The sequence below is a fragment of the Neofelis nebulosa genome, chromosome 7, assembly GCF_028018385.1.
Source record: "Neofelis nebulosa isolate mNeoNeb1 chromosome 7, mNeoNeb1.pri, whole genome shotgun sequence".
NCBI classification, from domain to species: Eukaryota; Metazoa; Chordata; class Mammalia; order Carnivora; family Felidae; genus Neofelis; species Neofelis nebulosa.
The window spans coordinates 62,532,055-62,558,723 of NC_080788.1; the positions used below are offsets into that span (position 1 = coordinate 62,532,055).

The 26,669-nt window shown below is 40.5% G+C and overlaps 1 protein-coding gene and 1 non-coding gene across 3 annotated transcripts in view; both read right to left on the reverse strand.

Moving 5' to 3' along the window:
• Positions 1–12,128: 12,128 nt before the first annotated feature.
• CHP1 (calcineurin like EF-hand protein 1) overlaps positions 12,129–26,669 on the reverse strand; it is a 46,469-nt gene continuing 31,928 nt past the window's right edge. For both annotated transcript variants that reach the window (XM_058738150.1, XM_058738151.1), the window contains 3 exons: positions 19,030–19,091; positions 14,255–14,377; positions 12,129–14,097 (listed from right to left, as the gene is read on the reverse strand). In XM_058738150.1, coding sequence (XP_058594133.1) covers positions 14,044–14,097; positions 14,255–14,377; positions 19,030–19,091 — 239 coding nt within the window. In that variant the 3' untranslated portion in view covers positions 12,129–14,043. The remainder of the gene's footprint in view (positions 14,098–14,254; positions 14,378–19,029; positions 19,092–26,669) is intronic.
• On the reverse strand, positions 15,925–16,033 carry LOC131518350 (U6 spliceosomal RNA). Its single transcript, XR_009265039.1, has one exon. It is a non-coding gene; the product is annotated as a U6 spliceosomal RNA (small nuclear RNA).

Sequence of the window (26,669 nt, forward strand, 5' to 3'; positions counted from 1 at the left end):
ATAAACGGTGAGAGATGATACATGTTTCCTATTGTTTTTATCCATTAAGTTTTAGGTAATGTGTTATGCATCAATAAATAACTAATCCACTTTACTTCCTCTAAGGACAGGAAGAGTGATGTATTATGGGAGTTTAACACTCCTTTCTTACTTCGCTATGTAAATTCAGAACACATTTTAAAAATACAATGCATATCCTTATTGTTCCAGTTAAGTTTTGTGTTTTTTTTTAATGTTTACTTTTGAAAGAGAGAGAGAGAGAGAGAGAGAAAGAGTGCAAGTGGGAGAGGGGCAGAGAGAGAAGGAGACACAGAATCCTTAGCAGGCTCCAAGCTCTGAGCTGTCAGCACGGAGCCTGATGTGGGGCTTGAAATCACATGCCAGAGATTATGACCTGAGCTGAAGTAGGATGCTTAACTGACTGAGCCACCCAGGAGCCCCAGTAGTGGAATTTTTACTTACCTTTTTTCAACTTCTTTTGGTGGTAAAATACACATAATATAAAATTTATCATCTTAACCCTTTTTAAGTGTTCAGTTCAGTGGTATTAAGTACATTCATATTGTTGTGCAAGCATCACCACCCCAACCGTCTTAACTTTTTTCATTTGCAAAACTGAAACTCTGTCCCCATTAAATTAAGAACTTCCAATTTCCCCTTCTGAAGTCCCTGGCAACCAACACCCTACTTTCTGTCTCTATGATTTTGACTACTCTTAAGTACCTTTTATAAGCAGTATATATTTTAATCCTTAAAGCAGCTGTACACTGAATGATTCCCATGTAATGCAATCAAGGTATAGCACTAAGTAGATGTTCTGAGTTGAAATGTGTTCTCCCCAAATTCATAAATTGAAATCCTAATGCCCAGTCCCTCAAAATGTGACCTTATTTAGAAACAGAATCACTGCAGATATAATTAGTTAAAATGAGGTCGTATTGGGAGCAGCTAGGTGGCTCAGTTAGTTGGGCATCCAACTCTTGATCAGCTCAGGTCATGATCTCAGAGTCCTCAGATCAAGCTCTGCGTTGGGCTCTGCACTGAGCTTGGGGCCTGCTTGGGATTCTCTCTCTCTGTCTCTCCTTGCTCCACATGCACATGCACTCTCTCTCTCTCAAAAAATAAACAAACATTAAAATGAAGTCATACTGGGGCACCCTAGTGGCTCAGTCAGTTAAGTGTCTGAGTTTGGCACAGGTCATGATCTCGCAGTTCCAGAGTTCGAGACCTGTGTTCAGATATGTGCTGACAGCTCAGAGGCTGGAGCCTGCTTCAGATTCTGTGTCTCCCTCTCTCTCTGCCCCTCCCCCACTCACACTCTGTCTCTCTCTCTTTCAAAAATAAACATTTAAAAAATAAAAATAAAATAAAATGAGGTCATACTGGAACAGAGTGGGCTCCTAATCTAACATGACTGGTATCCTCATAAAAGAGAGAACTTAGAACACAGACACACTCACAGGCAAAATGCCATGTGAAGACTGGAGTTATGCTGCCACGAGCCAAGGAACCACCAAAAATTAGAAGAAACACATCCTTCCCTAGTACCTTCAAAGGAAGTATGACCCTGGGGTGCCTGGGTAGCTCAGTTGGTTAAGTGTCTGACTCTAGATTTCAGCTCAGTCATGAGCTCATGGTTCTTGGGATCAATCCCCATGTAGGGCTCTGAGCTGACAACAAGGAGCCTACTTGGGATTCTCTCCCTCCCTCTCTTCCTGACCTCAATACCCCCGCTTGCTCTCTCATCTCTCTTGAAATGAATAAACTTAAAAAAATTAAAAAGACAAGAAAAATAAATAAAAAATAAAGGTGTACTGAAAAGCTTTAGAAATTAAAAATTAAAATACCAATATTTATCTATAATTAAAACTTAAGTAAATATATTCAAGGAACACCTACCTGGGTGGCTTAGTCAGTTAAGCCTCCAACTTTGGCTCAGGTCATGATCTTACAGTTCATGAGTTGGAGCCCCTCACTGGGCTGTGCACTGACAGTGCAGAACCTGCTTGGGATTCCTTCTCTTCCTCTCTCTGCCCCTGTCCCACTCTCTCTCTCAAAATAAATAAACTTAAAAATATATATATATACTCTAAAATCTGCCTAATAACATTTATATTTTATCAGTTGATCTTCAATCTAAGTCTGTACCTTTTTTCCTTTATCCAATAAAAATTACTAGTTTGGGCAAATGATCATTTTTTTCTTTTTTTATACTTAATACACTGATTTTGTTGAGAATATAAGATTTAACTTAAATGTATATAATTTCTAATCACTTGTGATGCTCATTTTCTGTTGAAGCTTATTGTTCCACTTCTATAAGCTATGTTTTGAGCCGCTTAAACAGTATCTGAAAGCATTAGCCACTATTACTCACTTGCCAAATCCTGAGTTCAGAATTTTATTTTCTTCTCGAGAGGAATATAAAAGCACCTGGAAGCCAAAGAAAATGTTCTTCCTGTGATAAGGAAAAATAAAAAAGAGCATTACAGAAAGGATACAGCCCTCACTTGTGCTATATGCCTCTGGGGGCAAAACTATTCCAATGAACCAAGGTATTTTAAAAAACATCACTATCAAAAACTACTCAAAAGGAATAGAAAGAAGTTACTCTCTATCTGCACTGGCCCTCATTTTATACAGATTTTATAATTTTAACTAATTTCAAAACTCTTGGATCAGTGGTTCTCAAGTTTTCAAGGAACACAGTTCCCACTGAGAATCTGATGATGCTATGGTCCCTCTTCTCACAAAAGACCTGTGCTTTACTATAGATGACCACACCCCTGTTTTAAGGTAGGAAGGAATAATGTTCTATTCCTTTCCTCTGCCCCATGTATCTTCTTTCTTCTACATGAAATCGAAGGGAAAAACAAACAAACAAAAAACAAAAAAACAAAGACTCCTGAGAAAAGCAAGAGAAAGGTCTTATTTAGAAGCCCTTTCTTTACCTGATATTTCCAGCTTTGCTAAATCAAGAGTCAGCAAAGACCATACCAGAAACACTCATTCGTATTATGACATGTCAGTCGAACCAACGTGCCAATTTTAAACAGGCTTCACCAATTCCGAAACCTACCTGTTCGGTAACTTTCGAAGAATTTAACTGAAAGACCGAATGAGAGGTTATAAAAACCCTAATTACAAAGAGACCCCAGACACAAGAACCGAATACTGAGAGTATTACACTTCGCGACCCCACCACATCACACAAATTGCGTTCTAGTAATATCTCCAAAACTCTCATTCTCTCTATAAAAGATAAACAAATAAAAATTGTACACCGACTTTTAGCTCTTGGAAACAAACAACGGTGAATTCTACCGAGACCTTGAGATAGCCGAGATTAATGCGCCATTAAGCCACTACCAGGTCATGCAAGGACAAAGGTGCTTACTCGCATCTTAAAGTTTGAGAGATGGGAGTGGGAACGAATGGATAGGTAACAAGAGAACGTGAATGATACACACAAATTAAATCCCGGGGTGGGGGGGCTTGTTACACAAAATCTCAAGGTCAACGGAGAAGGGACACTAATTATTCAAGGCTGCAACAAGCCTCGATAGATGTCGGAGACTCACGCAAAACAGCGGGCAGGAAGCCGTGAGGCGAGGAATATAGATAAATCAATAAAATAAACATATTCTTTAAAAGATAAAGCTCTGGACAACGCAGACGCTGGTAGATATACACCCGCGTGGGTGCAGTCAACGGGGAATAAGCCGAAAACACAAAGGCAGCCAAAAAGAACCGAGAAGGGCATCGGCGGGTCGAAGTGTCGGTGCGACACACCCCGGAAGGCTAGTACCACCGCCCTGAGACAGCGCGGAAGGAAATCCGTGTCAGGCCGAGGCCCGCGCCAGCCGCAGGCAGGCTCTGCGCGCTCCCGTCCCCTATCGGACTGGACCGCGCCACCTCCTGCTAGTTCCTTCATCGCCGGCTTTCTCGGCTTACCTCGCACCAGTCAGCAGAAGCACTCGACCGTCCGGGGGCCTCTCCGCCCCCGGCCCAAAGGCCGGCTCCCGGCGGTGCGCCTCACTCCGCCATCTTCACTCCTTCCCAAATCCGCCAACCCTGCGGCAGCTGCTTCCACAAGCCCCGCCCCCGTCTCTGCCGTTGAGTCCTCACTGGATAACGACTTGCGCAAGCGCCCTCTTTTCCCCCTGTAGGTTGGACGGAATGTACGTCAATCAATAACGCCGGCCCATCTCTTTTCCATCTATCCTTTTGTCGGATTGGGTCCCAGGGTTGAGGTAATAGGAAAAGACGTTGTTGTAATTCACTTGTTAGGAATGTAAAATTATTTCCACGTAGAAGATGTGTCACTTCTTGGAAGGGTAGTCTGGTTAGGCCGTATGACTTTTTAAAGCCACCGTTAGGTTCAACTATACTGCTAATAATTTCATTCTCGGGCCGGGAGCTTTTAATCCTGCGCATGACACCACACCTAGGCAGACAATTTAATAGCCCCAATTTCTATCTGACTGTCTGACCTGTTTCTACCCCCAAATGGTCCAAACGTCAGACCCCTGTTTACAGCTCTGGTCAGTACACGAGAGCAGATTAGGGTCCTTCTGCCGAATGTCATACGTTATAACTGACAGTTTTGTTGCTTCCTACACTCAGCTGTAGGGCTCTTCAGATATTTTCTTCAAGGATTGTTCCGAGAGGCGGGTAGGGTAATTAGAAGTTACTCTTAGGCTGGGCGGCAGAGGGCTCCCGTGTAGGAGGTGTAGGTCCTCAAACACCAGTACGACTGTCAAACGGGCTGCTTTCCAGAAGAATGGATTCCTAAGGCTGCACCTCCCTGAGATACAATTTCCAAAGTCCTCGGATGGAGCCAAGGAGTCCTATTTTTACAGAAACTTATAAAGGGCAACTACGGGAAAACCTACTGTTAATATCATAACCTAATGGTGAGACTTCATACTTCCCCTTTAAGATCAGAAACAAGGCAAGTGAGGACACAGGCTCCCTTCACCTCTATTCAACATGGTACTGGGGGGGGGGGGGGTGTGGCCAGTGCAAAAAGGCAAGCAAACAAAAGGCATCCAGATTGGAAGAAACAAAACTATCTTTCTTTATTTGCAGGTGACGTGATCCTCTGTAGAAAATCATAAGGAGTACACACACAGAGGAAAAACAAAAACAAGACTAATGGAACTTATATGTTTAATAAGATTGCAGGCTACAAGATCAGTATACAAAAATCAACTGTTATTTCTCTACATTAATAACAAAAAATGAAATTAACAACGCATTCACAATAGCATCAAAAAGAATAAAATACTTAGGAAAAAATTTAGTATAACATGTTGAAGATTTATACACCAAAAATAAAACACACCGAGAGAAATTAAGATCTAAAAAAGTAAAGACACTTTCCATGTTCATGGATTGTTAGATTCAATATTAAGATAACAGTTCTCAATTTGATTAGATTCAATGCAATACCTGACAAAATCCTAGCACTCTTTTTTTTGTAGAAACTAACAAGCTGACCATGAAATGTATAATGAAATATAAAAGTCCCAGAATAGCTAAGACAACTTTGAAAAAAAAAAAAAGTCAGAATTATACTACCAGATTCAAAACTGACTACAAAACTATAGTTATTGAGACAGTGTAATATTCATGAGGATAGGACTACAGAATCCATAGAATAGATTTGGGGATCCAGAAACAAACCCTTCGATTTATAGTCAAATTTTTAAAGTTTATTTTCTTTGAGAGAGAAAGTGTGAGTGGGGGAGGGGAGAGAGAGAGAGGGAAAGAGAATCCCAAGCAGGCTCCTTACCGTCAGCGCAGAGCCTGATGTGGGGCAAGAACCCACGAACTGGGAGATCATGACCTGAGCTGAAGTTGGATGCTTAATTGACTGAGCCACCCAGGCACCCCATAGTCTTTTTGATCAAGATGTCAAGATAATTAATTGGGGAAAGAGTAGTCTCTTTATTTGTTTATTTTTTATGTTTATTTATTTTTGAGAGAGAAAGAGACAGAGCATGAGCAGGGGAAGGGCAGAGAAAGAGGGAGACACAATCCAAAGCAGGTTCCAGACTCTTAGCTGTCAGCACAGAGCCCAGTGTGGGGCTCAAACTCATGGACAGTGAGATCATGACCTGAGCCGAAGTTGGATGCTTAACCAACTGAGCCACCCAGGTACCCCTAGGATAGTCTCTTCAATCCAGGATATTGGCAGGGTCGATTGATATTTAGCTCAGTTATTAAAATATTAAAATGCTTCCACACTTGCTCTAGAATACCATTGTCCCAAACCCAAGTTTTCCTTGCCTGCCTCCTCTTACACTCAGGACTCTCCCGAACATACCTTCTATCAGCAACCGAAGGGTTTACTGCCCAGCATAGCAGAGGATCTCTGGGACTCAGCTTTAACCATACATTCTGATAGATCAGTGCAGTACTAGCTAAAAAATATTTTGAAAATCATTCCCCAATATAGATAGTTTTCTTCCTAGGGCACTGGCAAATAGAAAAGAACCAAATACAAAACCATAAAATAGTGTCAACAGGTATTATACAGAGTGTTTCTCATTTATTTCCTCTTCCTAACAATCATGTCCTTCATGTTTAAAAATTCTGCAGATATACCTATGTGTGTTCCTACAAACAAACACACACACACACACACACACACACACCAAAAACAAAAATAAAAATAAAAACTACTTTTGTAAGATACTGTTATATATACATGGAGAACGTAGTAATTATGTTATGAACCAATTAGGCAGGAATTCAAGATCATCTGGGTAAACCTCTGTTGTAATTTAGTAATTCTGCAAGATTCCTGACAAAAATGTTCATTAAAGATTTTCCTTAAGCAATTCTAGCAACTAAGGGTTAGGGAATGCACTAGTATTGGCAATATCCTGTTCCTCATTTGAATAGTATTATAATTATTAAGAAATTCTTCCTTGGGGCACTGGGCTAGCTCAGTCAGTGGAGCATGTGATTCTTGATCTTGGGGTTATGAGTTTGAGCCCCATGTTGGGGGTAGAGATTACTTTAAAAAATAAATTTGAATTTAAAAAATAAATTCTAGGGTGGCATGCTTGGCTCAGTTGGTTAAGCGTCTGACTCTTGACTTTGGCTCAGGTCATGATCTCACAGTTCATGAGTTTGAGCCCTGTGTTGGGTTCTGTGCTGACATCATGGAGCCTGCTTGGGATTCTCTGTCTCCCTCTCTTTCTGTCCCTCCCCTCTCTCTCAAAAATAAATAAATAAACATTAAAAAAAAAAAAAGAAATTCTTCCTTACAACAAGTTGGAACCTATAAACCTACCACTTCCATCCACTGTTAATAAATCTTATATATAATGCTTAATGTGTCAGGCACTCATTTAATCTTCATAACAACCCATGAAGTTGATACTGTGATGATCATCATCTTAACAGTTGAGGAAAAGGACACAGAAAGGATATGTGAATCGGTGAAGTTCATGTGCCTGATTAAGGGGCAGAACCAGGATCTGAACCCACCTAATCAGTTTCCGAAGTCCATGCTCTTTTTCCCCCCTAAGTCTATGCTCTTAAATTATACATTAGACTACCTAATTCTGTCATCTAGAAATATAACATTAGAGCCTTTCAAGAATATATCCTTAACTACCTAGATATAGCTACTTTCTTTTCTTTTCTCTACGTTAAAGCCTCGGTTCCTACAATTGCCCAAGACAGTAAGTTGTCCTGAACACCTTGCCACATTGTTCCTTGGGAATACATCAGTTTGTCAATGACCTTAAAAGGTGATGGTCTTGGGGGCACCTAGCTGGCTCAGTTGGAAGAGCATATGACTCTTGATCTTGGGTCGTGAGTTTAAGCTCCACAAGGGATGTAGTGATTAAATAAATAAAACTTAATACATAGGTTTCTCTTTCTTGCCATCTCTCTTTTTGGCTTAAATATAGGAATTGATATTTATGCTTATTAAAAATCTAGATTGCTGGGGTTGCCTGACTGGCTCAGTCAGAGGAGCATGTGACTCTTGGTCTCGGGGTTGTGAGTTCAAGCCCTATGTCGGGTGTAGAGATTACTTAAAAAATTAAACCTTAAAAAAAAAGTCTAGATTGCTGGAGAGTAAAATGATTAAGAGTATCCACTCTGCAATCAGAGTTCCTAGGCTTGAATCCGCGCTCTACCACTAACTAGCTGTGTGACTTTGATCTTGGGAAAAAACCATTTAGTTTCTCTGTGTCTTAATCCCTTCACCTGTAAAATGGTGATAATAATGATAACTTGCTTCCTACGGTTGCTGTGGGGATTAGAGTTAACATCTGTCACACATACAGAACAGTACCTTGCATATAGTAAATGCCACATAAATATTAGCCACTATTGATTGAACACAAACTCTTAAGATGATTTAGTCTCTATTCTTCCATGGAGGGACTTGTATTAACCATTTTTACAGCTTTATGTTACTTAAAAAAATTAGTAAACATCACACTTCTATGTCTTTGTCCTTGGATGCTGAAAAGGATTGGATGATAGAAAAGTGCATGGCATGACAGATTTTCCTTAAATCCAATACTTTTATTTTAAATCTTTTATTTTAAACAGCTATATTGAGCTATAATTCACATACCATACCATCCACCCATTTGAACAGTACAATACAATGGCTTTTAGAATACTCACAAAATTGTGCATTCATCAACACAATTTTAGAATATTTTCATTACTCCAAAAAGAAACTGCATACCTCCTGGCTGTCACTCCCCAATCTCCCATCCAGGCCTTGGAATCATACGGTATTTATCCTTTTGTGACTGACTTATTTCTTAGCATAATATTCTCAAGGTTCATCGATGTTATAGCATGTGTCAGAATTTCCTTCCCTTTTAAGGCTGAATGATATTTCATTGTATGTATATGCTATGTTTTGTTTTTCCATTTATGTGTCAAGAGGCATTTAAGTTGTCTCCACCTCTGGCTATTCTGAAAAGTGCTACTATGAACATGGGTATATGAATGATCTCTTTAAGATCCTGCTTTTAGTTATTTTGGGCATATGCTGATAAGTAGAATTTCTGGATTGTATGGTAATCCTATTTTTAATTTTTTATGGAACTGCCATACTGTTTTCCATAGCAACTGCATCCATATTACATTCCTACCAACAGTGCTCCAGGGTTCCACAATTGGGTTGTCTTTTTACTACTGAGTTGTAATTTATATATTGTAAGTACAAGTCCCTTATCAGAGATATGATTTGCTAATATTTTCTCCCATTCTTTTCACTTTCTGGATGGTGTCCTTTGAACCACCAAACCGTTAAATTTTAATGATGTCCAGTTTATCTACTTTTATTTGTTGTACTTTTGGTGTCCTATCTGAGAAACCATTGCCTAATCCAAGGTCATTAAGATTTATACCTATATTTTCTTCTGTAAGTTTTAGCTCTTACACTTAGGACTGGATACATTTTGAGGTGATTTTGTTGTTGTTGTTGTTTTTTAATGGTGTGAGGTAGGGATCTAACTTTATTCTTTGCATGAGGGTATCCAGTTGCCCCAGTTATACCAAAGACTGTTGTCTCCCCCATTGGATTGTTTTGGCATTCCTGTTAAAGATCAATTGATCATATATGTGAGGACTTATTTCTAGACTCACAATTCCAGTCCATTTCTCCATAATCTATTCTTATGCCAATACACAGTGTTTTGATTACTCTAGTTTTGTAGTAAGTAAATTTTTAAACTGGGAAATGTGATTCCTCCAATTTTGTTCTTCTCTTTCCTGAAAAAGAAAAATGTTCTCTTAACACCGGTATTTATTTATTTATTTATTTTTGACAATGATCTTTTAGATTCTTGGTGCATGATTATTCAACTACCATCTTCAAATACAACTGTAATATAATCAAATATTCTCCATCTTCAACATATAAATACTTATTTATCTCATTGATCTGATGTATAAATTTAACAACTGTTTGAAATAAGTGGAAGGAGAATAATTTGGCATATTCAATTATTTGCCAAACACATCAGCACCCTGGTTACCATCAAATTCTTTTCCATGTTTTCACAAACCACGTAATGGCACATTCTAATATTTTCCCAAGGAATAGCAGTGTCTGACTGGCTCAGTCAGTAGAGCATGCAACTCTTGATCTCAGGGTTGTGAGTTCAAGCCCCACATTAAATGTAGAGATTCTAAATAAATAACCTTAAAAAAATAATAAAAAGTAAAATAAAAATTTCCCAGGGAATAATGTCAAACAGATGAGTGGATCATTAATGAAATCTTCTCTTTTCCCCTTTTGCAAACTTTGCTGATATCTGCCTCTTTCTGTTCTCTAGCCATCCCCCAATATCTATGATATCTCATAGATTAGAACTCCCGGGCACAGGTGAGGAGTGCACAGAATACAGTTATTTTTTGCACACACACATTGTATGCTACCCCAGATTTGTGATTCTGTCTCTACATCTGCCAGGAAGAGGCAGCAGGCAGCACAAAATACATCCAAAATTTAGCACATGCATTCTTCTAAAACTGAGTTTTATTCAGAAATTGAGTCAGTTCTTAGAAAATGTTTCATAAAGGGGCACCTGGGTGGCTCAGTCGGCTAAGCATCTGACTTCAGCTCAGGTCATGATCTTCTGGTTCATGGGTTCGAGCCCTGCATTGGGCTCTGCACTGACAGCTCGGAGCCTGGAGCCTGCTTTGGATTTTGTGTGTGTCTCTCTCTCCCACTGTCCCTTTTCCACTCATGCTCTGTCTCTCTTGGTCTCTCTCTCAAAAATAAATAAAACATTAAAAAAGTGTTTCATAAAATCATGGAAGTCTCCATGTCACCTTTCTCCCAGCTGTCATTCTGCAGAGAATATTTTAATAACTACTAGAAATTTTCTCTTCCATTATTGGCAGAACCACAACTCCTACCCTCAAGAAATTCAGCATCATGGAAAATAATGCTTTCTCTCCATAATCTATACAGTTGTTTGCAGATATAAGCCTCTAACCCATGTCACCATTTGATGTCACTATCAACCATTTCTTTTTCAAAAGTGAGAAGGAAAAAGATATGACATCTGTATAAAATTAGACAGGAGTCACTGAGATCAACCAAGGCACATAGTATTGAGTACATAGATTCAAGTACAGCCTGAATGCCATGAATTAATGTTAAAAATTCCTTTTTATTATCAGTGATGTTTCACTTAATTTCCATTTTATTGAAGTTTACACCCATAAAAACCAGCACTTTTTAGACCCTTCTTAATGACTTGAGGTCTTTTTTATAAACTGATGCTGCAATGCCTTCGGGGTTAATGACCTATATTTAGGATAAACAGTCTACACAGGACTGTTTACTGAGCTATTTAGTTTTTTATATGGTCTCCTTTGTCAGGAGCCCTTCCTGGTTGTCAGCATACTATTTTTTACTGTAGCGACAAGACTGTTGTTCCTATGGCTATGATCAGTAACATTAAGTTTTCTCCAAAACGGTCACTTCATCTATTTTGCACTTTCACCGAATCCTAACATTAGATTCAACATGAAACAAAACTTAAACACCGTGCAAGTCATTGGAATGAACTTTTGAGGCAGAGGGATGGGAAAGGACAAGAGGGTATTGTGTTAGAATTTGTATGATTGATTCCAGCTATCATTACTACTTTGGGTCCTGTAGCATGCCATTAAATCTAAAAAGAGATATTCGTACCCTACAGACGAAGCAGTCACTGAGTCTTAAAAGATATGAAAAGCCGTGTAACAACAACTGGGTATAATACGTCACTGAGGCTGCACAGGCATGAGGGGGTGGACAACTTAATATCATGCAATAAACATACAGCCTACTTTAAGAGGTCTTTTCTATATTTAAAAAGCCAGGGAGTCAAGAACAGAAGTGGAATCCTACCTGGAGTGAATGGAAAGTGACTGAAGTAACAAAGCTGTGCCCAGAGACACACAGTACACACCCCTAGGATGTGAATGTCCCCACATCCTATGTCCAGGCAGCAGTAGAGCAAACATGCATTTGATAGTACAGATGTAAACCTGAATAAAGGAAACACGGTTTGGGATTTCAAACTTGAAGAAGGGGACTGAGTTCTATAAAATTCTTAGAAACACATGGACAAAATCAAGTTATTTTGTTTTAACCACAAGTATTTATTGATGGATCGAAGAATACAATTTTAATGGAACAGTAAGGCACAACCGTGGATTCAAACAGTTTGCTATACAGCCAAAAGGAGGAAAAAGCCATAAACTTAGGAACTTTAAATATGCAAGTCAAGGAGCCTCTGAAGTACCTCTCTAACAGACCAGTGTCAGAAAATTCTTCCCTTTTATACATTTCCTATAATACATCACTTGATCACAAAGTTAGACCGATACTTCATTAAGAATTTCTCAGTCATTTATACTTGAGTCATCCAGCCTGGCCACTCCTGTTTCCCACCCTTCCCCATCCCTATGCAGCATTTCTGTTTTTAAGCAATTCCTTTCTTGGATAGCCTTCCAAAGCAAGGAAACAAGCAAGCAAGCAATCAATGAGTCAGAGAAAATCGGCCAAGGGCAGATACATAGACATAAAGACTCATAAACAGATGTTAGGATGACAACAGCCTGATTCAGACAGGTCGATACCAAGCTGGATAGGCAGAGAAGTTGCTCTGGCTCATGCAAAAGCCTGTAATGCCACTTCAGGTCGTGCCACTGGTGCCAGACTCCTTGTTTCCAAGATATTAGTGGTTTACAAGAGGAGCTAGGAAGTCAACGTAACCAGGTAGCTAATAATAATACATTCAGTGCTTTGGACCTCTTTTAGGAGCCGACTATGGCTTCCAGCATTAATATTTGCCAACGGTAAAATTCAGAGAGAATTTTGTGCAAAACATCAAGACACTGAAGATAACCTTTAAATCTCTTGGACTGGGATGAATTAGGCACTTCCATTACACTAATCTTCCAGTTTGGAAATGTGAATTGAAAAACATTCCAGGGCACATAACACTGAGGCATAAACCATGCTGCAGAAGTGGGGACATACCAGGCTTTTAGAATGCCCAGGCTCCTTGTTCAAAAAGCCATGAGAAAGGCCCCAAGCATATTGGCAGAGCAGCCATTCTGGTGGTGATGATGCCCCCAAACTAAACAAACCTGCAGGCATATGGCTATTTTCTGAAGAGTCAACACTGTACTAACATGAGTAGCCACGTAGGTGTGTATATTGATAATCAGAGGCCAGAGGTAGAGCGACCTGGGCAAGCCACCTAGCACACTTGGCTCTACACCTCTCACCAAGGCCACTACTTTCAAGAAGAACATCCCCAACCAACGGCCCTTTGATGACAGAGCAGAGTGCAGGGGACCAGAGATGATCATTTTTCTGAGAGAAATGTTGGTTATGGAAAACCTCCTGGAGAGGCAACATCCCAGAGACCCATTTAAGAATGAAGATAGACAAAAACTGCCAGACCACTGCACTATCCTGCCAAGTGAGAAACACATTTAACAGGCATAGCTTAGGGTGCCAAGTAGAACACAGGGACTGAAGCTTAAAGAAAAGCAGGGAGATTGAAAGACAAAGTGAATGATCTGTTGGGTGAGAGAGAGGTAGAAAGCGAGGGATGAAAAAAGATATAAAAAAAAGATGAAGGAGCATGCCAAAGCCTGGCTGGAGGGAAGGCAGCACGGTTTCATCTACATCCAGTGAAAGAGCTTTGCTGGTTGGTTCTTGGCAGGAGTCCCTCTCTCACTTTCTCAGACTGGATGGACATGTGGCATTCAGCAGCAAACGAGGGGAGATGGTATTTAGAAATGGAGATAACTGGCGAATGATACTGAACAGAAATAGACGGGTGTACCATTCTGTAATGCCCTGTTTATACACCAAAGGCAGGTTTGTGTTGACAGACCGTATTTGGGGTTCTCATGCAACAGCAGTAGTACTTTGGGAGAAGGTGGAATGATGGGGTGGAGGTGGGGCTGGTGGTGAGGAGGACTCTCGAGTTCCAGTTCTTAAATACTCAAAAGCAAGAACAGTTTGGTCTCAGTCCTTTAGTGAAGAAATCGGATGCTCATTTTCTGTTCTACGTCCACCTTCTCCAAAACCTGGAAAGAACAAAACAAAACCAAACCCAATTACAGTTATGCAGGTCAAAAGAGGTGATACTGTCCCAAGTTCTTATCTGAATGTTTTTCTCCCTCCCTCCTGTACAACAATTTTAAAGCTTTTCGACATTTTCAAACCAAGAGGTGACTGACTGACCTTAACAAACTCTGTAAAAGAGATGGCGCTGTCCCCATCCTGATCAGCCTCCTGGATGGTCCTGTCTGCAATGCTGCCCAGCTGCTCATCTGAGATATTTACTCCGACCATCATACGTAGCACCTGCAAGACCAAGAGCCAGGAATTACAGGAGACTTGGGGGTCAGGGGAACTCTTTTATGAAGATTAAAGGAAAATTCACTCCCACTCTCTTTTCCTTTGATGTCCTTAAATACAACGGCCAGAAAGCTGAAACCCTTGTCTTCTCATCTAGGCCATTCTAGATAAAGATGTGAGCAGAACTCTTTGGCAAGGTCACTGGATAGGAAGGCAAAGTTTCACTGGGGGAGAGTCGTTTGCATTTTGCTCTTCCCGTTCTTCCTGTCTGGAATATAAATATGCTTTCGTGGCATAGCAGCCACCTTGCGACTATGAGGTGAAAGTCGTATTGCTATGCATGCCAGAGCAAGAATACAGAAGCCTGATGCCTGGACGTCACTCAGGCACAGCACCAACCCAGATAATCTATCCCAAGATTTCTTATTGCATGAGGCAAACTAGTTCCTTATTGGTTTAAGTCAGTTTGGTGGAGCTTAATAGGAACCCCATTGGAATGTAGTAGTCCTCTTTGAAGCAGTGGATTATATTAAACCAGCTATTTCTCAAGTATAACCAAGAAACATAAAGACCCTTGAAGGCTTAAATACTAAATCCTTCTTTTGAGAAAAATAACAAAAATATTTAAAGGGCTACAGTAAAGAGAATTTGAACACTGTTTCACCAAATTTGTTTCACACATAACCAAGAACCCCCCTTTCCTCAATTCTTTAGGGCATAAATATACTCTGGAAATTGCTACTTTAAGCACAATAAGCAACTGTAGTGATATAAAACGAGGGACAGGGTGCTTTTGTGATGCCTCACATTACTGTAGTCAGCCACCTCTGTCTTCAGAGATAAGAGTTGAGCTTTTCCACAAGAAAGGCCTTCCAGCCCAGCTGTTCACAAGCCTTCCTTTCCCCCACCTCTTACATCCTTATCCAATCTCATGACACAGACTTTTAAAAAAAGAGCTGAAATATGGATTTGCATCAACACTGGTTATTTCTTTTCACAAACTGATTCTTGAAAATTGGAAGGTGTATGTTTGGGGTACAAATTGTACCCCAAATTGGGGTACATATTGAAGGATTAATAGAAAGAGGCAATCCTGGCAAAAACAATAAATGGACATGTCATTTGCCATCTTCCCTGATCGTCTGTGGCTGACTAGAAAAATTCATCCTCAAATAGCACCTTCTTCAGATCTGCGTCCAATTATTCCTGAGGTGTTTTATTTTTAGAATTAGAGAACTGCATTGAGCATGTGTGCTCTGTGGGGATAGGAGTGGTGTTGTCTGAGGAATCACTCATACAATCTGTTCAAGAGAACAAGAGGGTCTAGAAGTGGCTTGACCCAGGTCCCAGCGACCAGTGGCCCATGTAGTCGTCCAGGTCTCTGTGCCCAGTCAGCTATCCACAGTGCCACTGAGGGCTGTAGTTGGAAGTTCATTAGCAAACAGGGCTTTCATTATTCCCACTTGGTTAATATCTGCTAAGGTTTGTTGTATATTCCTTTCATCAGTGTAAGAAAGCTCCCTTCTATCTGTTTTTATGTCTTTTTTTTTTTATTTAATATGTAAAGGTTCATAAATTTGCAGGTCATCCATGCAGGGGCCGTGCTAATTAATCTTCTCTGTATCATTCCAATTTTAGTATATGTGCTGCCAAAACGAGCACTTTCTATGACTTCTTAAAAAATCATGAATGAGGGTGCCTGGCTGGCTCAGTCAGTTGAGCATCTGACTCTCCATTTCAACTCTTGATTTAGGATCAGGTCATGACCCCAGGGTTGTGGGATGGAGTCCTGCACTAGGCTCTGCACTGAGGGTGGAGCCAGCTTGGGATTCTTTCTCTCTCCCTCTGCCCCTCTCCCCTGCTTGCTCTCTCTCTAAAATTAAAAAAAAAAAAAAAAAAAAAAAGGGGAGGGGATGCCTGGGTATCTCAGTCAGTTAAATGTCTGACTCTTGATTTTGGGCTCAGGTCATGATCTCACAGTTTGTGAGATCAAGCCCCGCAATGGGCTCTGTGCTGACAGCATGGAGCCTGCTTGGAATTCCCCACCCCCCTCTTCCTCCCTCCCTCCCTCCCTCCCATGTGTGCGTGCTCTCTCTCTCTCTCAAAATAAATAAATAAATAAACATTAAAATTTAAAAAAAGGATTTAGGGGTGCCTGGGTGGCTCAGTTGGTTAACTGTCCGACTTCAGCTTAGGCCATGATCTCACAGTTCATAAGTTTGAGCTCCATGTTGGGCTCTGTGCTGACAGCTTAAGCCTGGAGACTGCTTCAGATTCTGTGTCTCCCTTTCTCTTTGCCCCTCCCTGGCTCACGCTCTGTCTCTCTCCCTCTCAAAAATAAATAAATTTAAAAAAAAAATTTTTTAAATCATGAATGGATGATGAATTTTGTCAAATGCTTTTATTCTGTGGAAAAAACCGATTTTTCTTCTTTAATCTGTTAATATGGCAAAGTATATTAATTTTCTAATTAAAAAAATGTTTTTTAATGTTTATTTTTGAAACAGAGACAAAAAGAGACAGAGAGTGAGCAGGGGAGGGGCAGAGAGAGAGGGAGACACAGAATCTGAAGCAGGCTCCAGGCTCTGATCTCTCAGCACAGAGCCCAATGTGGGGCCCGAACTCACAAACTGAGAGATAATGACCTGAGCCAAAGTCAGATGTTTAACAGACTGAGACACCCAGGCACCCCTTTTAATTTTCTAATTTTAAACTAACTTTGAATTCCTGATATAGACCCACCTTGGCCAGAATCCAGTATCCTTTTTATACACTGCTGGATTTAATCTGTCAATATTTTGTTTAGGATTTTTACATCTATGTGAATGAAAGGGATTGTGCTGTAATTTTCTTTTCTTTTTTTAAAGTTTGTTTATTTCTTTTGAGAGAGAAACAGTGAGAGAGAGGGAGGGAAGGGCAGAGAGAGACAGAGAACAAGAGAATCCCAAGCAGGCTCCGCCCTGTCAGCACAGAGCCTGACATGGGTCTTCAACTCCTGAACCATGAGATCGTGACCTGAGCTGAAATCGAGAGTCAGATACTCAACTGACTGAGCCACTCAGGTATCCCTGTAATTTTCTTATGCAGTCTTTATAAGGTTTTCACATCAAAGTTATGCTAGCCTCATAAAATGAGTAGAGCAACTATCTTTATTGCAGTATAATTGGTATACAATAAACTATACATATTTAAAACGTGCAATCTGTTAAGTTTTGACATATGTAGACACACATAAAACCATCACCACGATCAAGATAATGAACATATCTGTCATCTCCAAGAGTTCAACCAGGACTTTTTATAAAAATCATACTAGAAAACAACCACTCAGTCTTCCCTTAGGATAAACTCACCACAAACTTTTAAATATCCACTGAATGAATAGTTAAGAATTGCATATCACCAAATATTTTGGACATGGAAGTGTCCAGGAAGATGAAATTTGTTTTCTTCTCACTTTGGTAACATGTTCATATCCTCTTCCTGCTAGGGTAAAACTAGTTCTCTGTCATCTCGACAGCTCATGAACACATTTGTCCTCAAGTCAGTTTGGCCCTGAGGAACACTCTGGTGGCACTGACTGGCATTCTGGCCATATGATCTCCCCACTCCCTGCCTCTGGCTTTTTAAAAATCCTAATAATAGAAAATAAATCAACCCACCACTCCAAAAAATCTTTCTGGCAGCCAGATCTGGGCCACGGATGAAAACATTCAACTATACAGCAACTGCCTCTGCCTTTTCTCCTCAGAACTCAGAAGCCCATATATAGCAATTTTAAATAAACTCTTCTCACTGAAGAACGATATCCCCAACTCAAAAGCAAAGAACGTTAACATTGACCTGCAGACTGTTTTGAATTTTGTGCTCAGACATAGAAATATAGAAATACCTTGGGTTGGTCCTTAATTTGGCCTGAGTAATCTTCAGCTTAGAAGACTTCTCAGGACACTGATTGAGTTCAGATTTACTTCAGGGTGAGTGGAAACCACTTTACTTTTTAGGTGTATCTAGAAATAGAGAAATCTCCTCATGGAAATTCCTGAATGTGTTAGCCTCCTAGGGTCCTCCAGATTCGTAAGTATTAAAGAAAAGAGAAAAGGAGAACTTTCTCCCCTCTAACTGTGTATTTAAGGAAGGTGGGGAGGGGAAGAGGAGGGCAATGCTAAGAGGATGAAATGCTAGTAGTCACTGCTAGTGCAAAGACAGGGAATTGTCTTCAGAAGCAAAGACAGTGAGCAGGTGGCGCAGCGTACACCGGCCCAGCAATAGCTCCTTGACTGTTATGTCAAGGCCAAGGACAGACGAGACAGCAGCATTTACCCAAGTGTCATCAGAATTACCTGGATGTCAATAAGCTGATGTGACAATAACTGAACTATCTGACTTAGACCATCTCGCATAGTTTAGCTCTGCTGGTCAGCACCCAAAAGACATTTAGTTAGCTTTTATATAGCAGAGACATCTGTCTTTGAGAACTCAATGAGCCATTTCAAGTTTCCCCAGGTCATCTGGTTCTGACTTATAGTTAGGACAGGATTCTGCACCAGCAGGTGGCAAATAAATGCTTACTGAAAGAAAGAACAATTCCTGCCCAAAAGAGTAAGCAGGCAGAGGCCCCAACAGTTGTTCGCATGCATGGCAGCTCTCCCACCTACCTGTAATAGCTCATCACGGGAAATCTTGTCATCTTTATCCAAATCATATAGTCGAAAAGCAACTGGTAGGGAAAAACAAAAAGTTACTGGAAATTCAGTAGTGTTTTGCCCCTTCTCAAGGAAGTAAATATGTAAAGGACGCTAGACAGAAATTTGACAACAAATAGTTTTTTAAGAGCAGTGGACATTACTTCCAGACTTTTAAAGACATAACACTTAAGAAACTGAAATGCATCTCATAATTGATGGCATCCTAGCCTTGATAAAATATGTCCCTTCTTCAGGCAAATCAGAGAACTTAATAATAAAAAGAAACAATTGCGTGTCCTTTATCTTACCTTAGAATGTTTAAAAAACAAACAAGCCCATTAGTAGTTCTATACATGAGGTCATCTCACAAAACCCATCTCACAAAACCCATGCACCGCTCACAGGGTGCCAGCCTTAGGTGCCACGCAGGCAAAGAAGCAGACTACACAAAACAGTGCTCTGGGAAAACGGCCACTTTGGGAAATTTGTGCCAAATTTCAAGTCACTGTCTTCCATGTTGGAGCCCTGAAAATAAAGAACTTCAGCTGCAAATAAAAATGCTGAGAATCTGATGGTCTCCTGGCCTTACCATGTTTCTCTCCCGTTAATAATAAATACATTTTCTGGAAACTAGGATTTGTAAGAGACAATTCATGTTGCTGAAGAGCTACCACTGCATGATTTTACTGGCACTATGAAAAATCACAATGAGGAGGTGACTGCCTTGTAATTATAGCTGAACGGAGTGCGGTTTTGAGGCTTGGATTCGCTTACAGTACGCCACTAACATTTTTTGTTTTGGGTAGGGTGCTGTGAATACTAAAAAGCCAAAATCCACTTCTCTAATTATTAAGATACAGATTTAGGTCTTGTCCTCAGCAGCTCATGAGCTAGTAGAGGAGAGCAACACACACTACTCACTTCACTACATTTGCAGTGTTATCATACATATGAAATGCTGGGGAACAAAACGTATGGCACGTATGCCTTTCTGGTTCAGTAACATTTGAACATAGTCTTGAAAGACAGACAAATCTGATGACAGATGGCATTCTAGGCAGAGCTCACACTAGGTACAAAGGCATGAGAACCCGGATGAGTTTCTACAAATTTAAACATCACCCCTCCTCCACTCCTTACCCCTACTGCTGCCAAAAGGAGGAGAGTCCACTAAACGTTAAAAAATTTTAGAAAAATCTAACCTGCTTGTTATAAGGTACATATTAGAATTCTAGAGGAGAGGGGGGCCTGGCTGGCTCAGTTGGGAGAGCATGCGACTCTTGACCTCAGGATTGTGAGTTCAAACCCTACATTGGGTGTGGACATAACTGAAATAAATAAACTTTTAAAAAATGCTAGAGGGGGAAATAACTGGGAAAGACTTTCTCTGATGTGTTTTCTCTTAATTTGGTTATTTGATTAACTATCTTTACCAAATTTGAGAATTTATATGCTTAGGAGGTTACTATTTTTTTTAATTAAAAAAACTGTTTTTAATGCTTATTTATTTATTTATTTTTTGAGAGAGAGAGAAAGAGAGGGACTAAGTGCGAGCGGGGGAGGGGGAGAGAGACAGGGAGACACAGAATCTGAAGCAGGCTCCAGGGCACAGAGCCCAACGTGGGGCCCGAACTCGTGAACCACGACATCATGACCCGAGCCAAAGTTGGCCACCCAAGTGACTGAGCCACCAAGGCGCCCCATGGAGGTTTTGATTCCAAAGGAAAGGAGACAAAGATCATTAGTATTCCTAAAGGAATATCTGTTTAAAATATTCCCCAAAGTGAAAACACAGACACACACATACCCCCGTACATGCTGTCAAGTTTCTAAAATACATCAAATGTGTTACCTATTAAGCAATCTTCGGGATGATTTCAGAAGGGAAATCTATATATAACCCATATATAGTTATGCTATATAACCCATAAATAACTTTCTGAATTTTAAACATTTTTTTTGTTTCTTTTTTAAAACAACCATTTATTTTCATTTTTTAAAAAGTAATCTCCATGCCCAATGTGGGGCTCCAACTCATGACTTTGAGATCAAGAGTTGCATGTTCTACTGACTGAGCCAGCCAGAATTTTTTAATCAGGTACCTGTTATAAACACACCTCTTTCGGGACACCTGGGTGGCTCAGTCGGTTGAGCATCCAGCTTTGGCTCAGGTCATGATCTCATGGTTTGTGAGTTTGAGCCTGGCATCGGGCTCACTGCTGTCAGCACAGAACTGACTTCAGATCCTGTCTCTCCCTCTCTCTGCTCCCTTCCTGCTCGCGCTCTCTCTCCCTCTCTCAAAGATAAGTAAACATTAAAAAAAAAAAAAAAAACCCACCCCTTTCTGCCAAGGTATTTACAGAAGCTAGAACTGTTAATTCTTTTTTTTTCAACGTTTTTTATTTATTTTTGGGACAGAGAGAGACAGAGCATGAACGGGGGAGGGGCAGAGAGACAGAATCGGAAACAGGCTCCAGGCTCCGAGCCATCAGCCCAGAGCCTGACGCGGGGCTCGAACTCACAGACCACGAGATCGTGACCTGGCTGAAGTCCGACGCTTAACGGACTGCGCCACCCAGGCGCCCCTAGAACTGTTAATTCTTAAAACCTAGCTGCCAAGGACTAAAGGTTTCTATCCCCCCAGTCCCGACCAAAATTCCTATGTTAGAACCCTCAATCCCCAATGTGATGCTACTAGGAGGTGGGGCCTTTGGGAGGTGGGAGGTAATTAGGGTTAGATCAAATCATGAGGGCGGGGCCCTTGTGATGGAATTAATGCACTTATAAAAGGAGGAGACAGGAAATCTCTCCTTCTGTCTGTCTCCACCTCTTTCCCCATGTGAGAATAGGGCAAGAAAAAGGGAGCCCATTCTGGGTGAATCAGGACACTCGCCAAAGAACCTGACTATGCTGGCCCCCTGTTCTCAGACTTCTAGTCTCCAGAAATGTGAGAAATGTCTGTTTAAGCCACCCAGTCCATGGTATTCTATTACAGCAGCCTGAGCAGACTAAGACATCAGGTAAATTCAGAGATTACCTGATAGGACCTTTCAGGAAAAAAATGCAGCAATAGTAGTTATTTCTTAACTGACTTGGATTCCAATCAGGCAGTTCTGGCCCTGAACCAGCAAACACATTTTTCCCAAGATAACAAATGATCAAATGCACAAATGACCGAGCGTTTTTGTTAACAATGCCCTATTTTCTCTTCTCATCTCTCCCTCTCTTTCTCTCTTTTTTAATTAAGTAGGCTTCATGCCCAGTGCAGAGCCCAACACAAGGCCTGAACTCACAACCCTGAGATCAAGACCCAGGACGCTTAACTGACTGAGTCACCCAGGCACCCTTCCTCTTGTCATCTCTCTTTCATCTCCCTATTCTTGGTCCTGTGATTTGGACTCCCCTAATCTTGAGCTCTCCATGGCTTTAATCTAGTTCCATGGCTTTAAATGCTTTCTAGCGCTCATGATTCCCAAATGTGCAACTTCAGCTTCGACCTCTCCTCTGAGCTCCTGACATGGATGTCAAAGCAATATGGTGGGGTGCCTGGGTGGCTCAGTTAGTTAGTTAAGCATCAGAGTCTTGATTGCAGCTCATGATCTCACCATTCTTGAGTTCAAGCCCCATGTCAGGCTCTTTGCTGACAGGGGAGAGCCTGCTTGGGATTCTCTCTCTTTGTCCCTCTCTCACTTCTCAAAATAAATAAATAAATTTAAAAACGACACTTTAAACAGTGCTGGGCACATAGTAGGAGCTCAGTAAATGTCACCTCCCTACCATTACCTCTCTGCCTTCCTTTCTCACCACTCACTTCTTTCTTGGGACAGCTGCTTTGTTCTCTGAACAGATCAAGTACTCATGGACCCTACTTGTTCCCTGTGCCTAGAACTCTCTTCTGTTCTCTGCATGGCTGGTTCATTTTTAGCTCAGAGAGGCTTTCACTCACCACTCCTTGTATGCAGTGACATTCCCTATCACTTTCTCATCTCACCTTATTCATTTCCTTCACAGAACCTGCCACAGTCATAAAGTCGTAAGATTTATTTCTTCGTCTGTCTTTTCCCATATATAGTCTGACTCCCTTATGAGATCATAAGCTCTATGAAAGGAAAGACCTTATCTGATTTATGCATCATTGTATCATAGACCTGGTACCATAGTACCTGGCAAACAGCACTTGCTCCAATATTTGCTTAATGAAAAAATCAAATGAATGATTTTAGTCAAATCTTTACTTTTTAATCATTGATTCTTCTTTCTTTCTTTCTTTCTTTCTTTCTTTCTTTCTTTCAATGTTTATTTTTGTGAGAGATACAGACAGATCATGAGTGGGAGAGGGGCAGAGAGAGGGAGACAAAGAATCTGAAGCAGGCTCCAGGCTCTGAGCTGTCAGCACAGAGCCTGATGTGGGGCTCGAACCTATGAACCATGAGATTATGACCTGAGCTGAAGTCGTGTGACTTAATCGACTGAGCCACCCAGGTGCCCAATTCTTCTTTTTTTAAAAAAAGGCTTTGGTAAAATATACATAAAATTTACTATTTTGACCCTTTTACAATGTACAGTTAAGTAGATTCACATTGTTGTGTGACCATCACCACTATCCACTCCAGAATTTTTTCATCTTCCTCATGAAACTCTGATCCATTAAACAATAACTTTCCATTTCCCTCTATCCTTAGCTTGACAACTTTTTCTCTATGACTGTGGGCTACTCTAGGAGCCTCACCTAAGAAGAATCAAACAATATTTATCCTTTTGTCTGACTTTTTTTTTTTTTTTAAGCATAAGTAGATTCATGCAAGTAGCGTGTGGCAGAATCTCCTTTTTTGAGGCCAAATAATGTTCCACTGTATGTATACAATGCATTTTGTGTACCCCTTCATCTGTTGGTGAACATTTGGGTTGCTTCTACCTTTTAGCTATTGCGAATATGCTGTTCACTATTTCTTCTTGGCCACTTTCCCTAATTCCACTTTACCAATACTCCTATCATCCAAATAAAATAGCTTCACGCAGACAACTTACTTCCCTTCCCATATCATTCATTATGAAATCACTAGGAGGCCGGGGTGGCTCAGTCGGTTGAGCATCCAACTTCGGCTCAGGTCATGATCTCACGGTTCCGTGAGCTTGAGCCCCGCGTAAGGCTCACTGCTTTAAGCACAGAGCCTGCTTTGGATCCTCTGTGCCCCTTCCCCACTCATACTGTCTCTCTCAAAAATAAATAAAGCGTTTAAAAAAAAGAAGTAATAAAAATTAAAAACTGAAATCTTTTAAGAAGACAATTAGAACATCAACAGGGAAGTTTATAAACCTCTCCCCTACCTACCACACCCTGGACCACCACAAGGTGGGGTGCACCTTTCATGTAGGACATTACAACCTCACTGATCTGAAGAGGAGATAGAGCAATTAGTAACCGTTCCCAAGAGACAGAGCAGTAGTACTATGTGTGCTTAGGTATAGTTCAGCCTTGGGGGTTTCCCTTGACATTCTTTCACTGCAGCATAAGAAAGAAATAAGACAAAGTGTGCTCTCAGAGCTCCTGTTCTGTGTAAAAGATGGATCGTAATCGAACTTGGTTCCAGAAACTCATATTTTAAACTAATACACCCCCTATGGAAAGGAAATGTGTCTTAGTGGCAAATATATCGCTAGATATACAATGTTCAGTTGCTGTCAGTCTACACCAGGAAGCGCCATCTTGCTGCTTTCATAGCTCTGTGGGAAATTCAGAGAAAACCAATATATAAACATAAGTAGATGTCCAGGACTTTCCTATAGGTTTGGTTTCCTCGATCTAATTACATGAATGTGATCTCAACAGATAGGCTGCAACAGAATTCTTTTTTTTTTTTTTTTTTTTTAAAGTAGGCTCCACGCCCAGTGTGGATCCCAACGCAGGGCTTGCACTCATGACCCTGAGATCAAGACCTGAACTGAGATCAAGAGTCGGACACTTAACCGACTGAGCCACCCAGGTGCCCCAGATTGCAAAAGAATTCAATTGGTTTTCAGCTTCCTGTAAAAGTTGGTTTGAAAGCCAAGATTAAAGTAATGGTAAAAACTATGGATAACTTGCACAGCACTTTGCTATTATTCTATCTCATCCTAAAGTTTGCCATTTCTGTGGCATTCAGATCTTCCTCCTTCCTAACAGACTCTCATCTACAGCTGTCTATCTCATTTCCGTCAGATGTGAACAGGGAAACACATAACCTAGTTGTTGAAAGCCATCATATGACCATGAGGAGCCATGCCTTTGGATGAAGCAGATCCTAAGGATGGCAAAGTAGAGCAATAGAAAAAACACAATAAACTCTGACACTTGCCTGACTTGTAAAGTGAGATAATACATTTAACTTATTGTCCAATCCAGATGAGTCAGCTAAAGGTATCCTAACTGATACACCAAGTAACTTCCAAATCTGTTTGGAATATTTTCTTTGGGGTCAGTGTGAACTAATGTACTTAGACCACAGCAATTTACAAAGGAAATAAACTACAAAGAAAGGACTCTACAGATGTGTTGCATAAAATATCTGGATCAAGCTATGGGAATCCAAAGCTAATGAACTGCAGTTTTTTTCTCTTCTTACTATTATCTGCTTGCTGAGTAAAAGGTCTATAATGCAGAAATTTTACCACAAGGGGTTCAATTTGCTTTACGTACTTGTTTATCTGTTTCTTCTATTGTGGTAAAATACACATAGAATTTACCATCTTAACATTTTTAAATGTACAGTTCAGTGGCATTAAATACATTCACATTGTATAATCATCACAACCATCCATCCCTGTAACTCTCTTTATCTTGTAAAACTGAAACCCTATACCTTTATTATTTTTTTTTAATGTTTATTTCTTTTTGAGAGAGAGAGCGAGAGCACATGCAGGGGAGGAGCAGAGAGAAGGAGACAGAGGATCTGAACTGGGCTCTACACTGACAGCAGAGAGCCTGATGCAGGGTTCAAACCCATGAACCATGAGATCATGACCTGAACCGAAGTAGGACGCTTAACCAACTGAGCCACCCAGGCACCCCCCGTATACCTTTAAATAATAACTCCCCACTCTCCCTTCCCCCTATCCCTTGCAACCACCATTATATTTTCTGTCTTTAAGATTTTGACTACCTCTAAGTCCTCATAGAAGTAGAATCATACAGCATCTTTTTGTGAGTGGCATTATGCCTCAAGTGGTATAATGTTGTAGAATATTTCAATTTTCTTCATTTTCCAGGCTGAATAATATTCCCATGTATTTATATAGCCCATTTTTGCCTACCCATTCATTCTTGGACGGACACTTGAGTTGTTTTCTCATTTTAGCCATTGTGAATAATGCTAAGAACATGACTGCCTGTACAACTATCTCTCCAAGATCTTGGCTTCGATTCTTTTGGATATATACCGGGAAGTGGAAGTGCTAAATCATATGGTAATTCTATTTTTAATTTTTTGAGGAACCACCATACTGTTTTCCACAGTGGCTACACCATATTACATTCCTGCCAACAGTGGACAAGGGTTCCAATTCCTCTGTATCCTTGTCAACACTTGTTATTTTCTGTTTTTATTTGTTTTTTGATAGTACCCATCCTAACG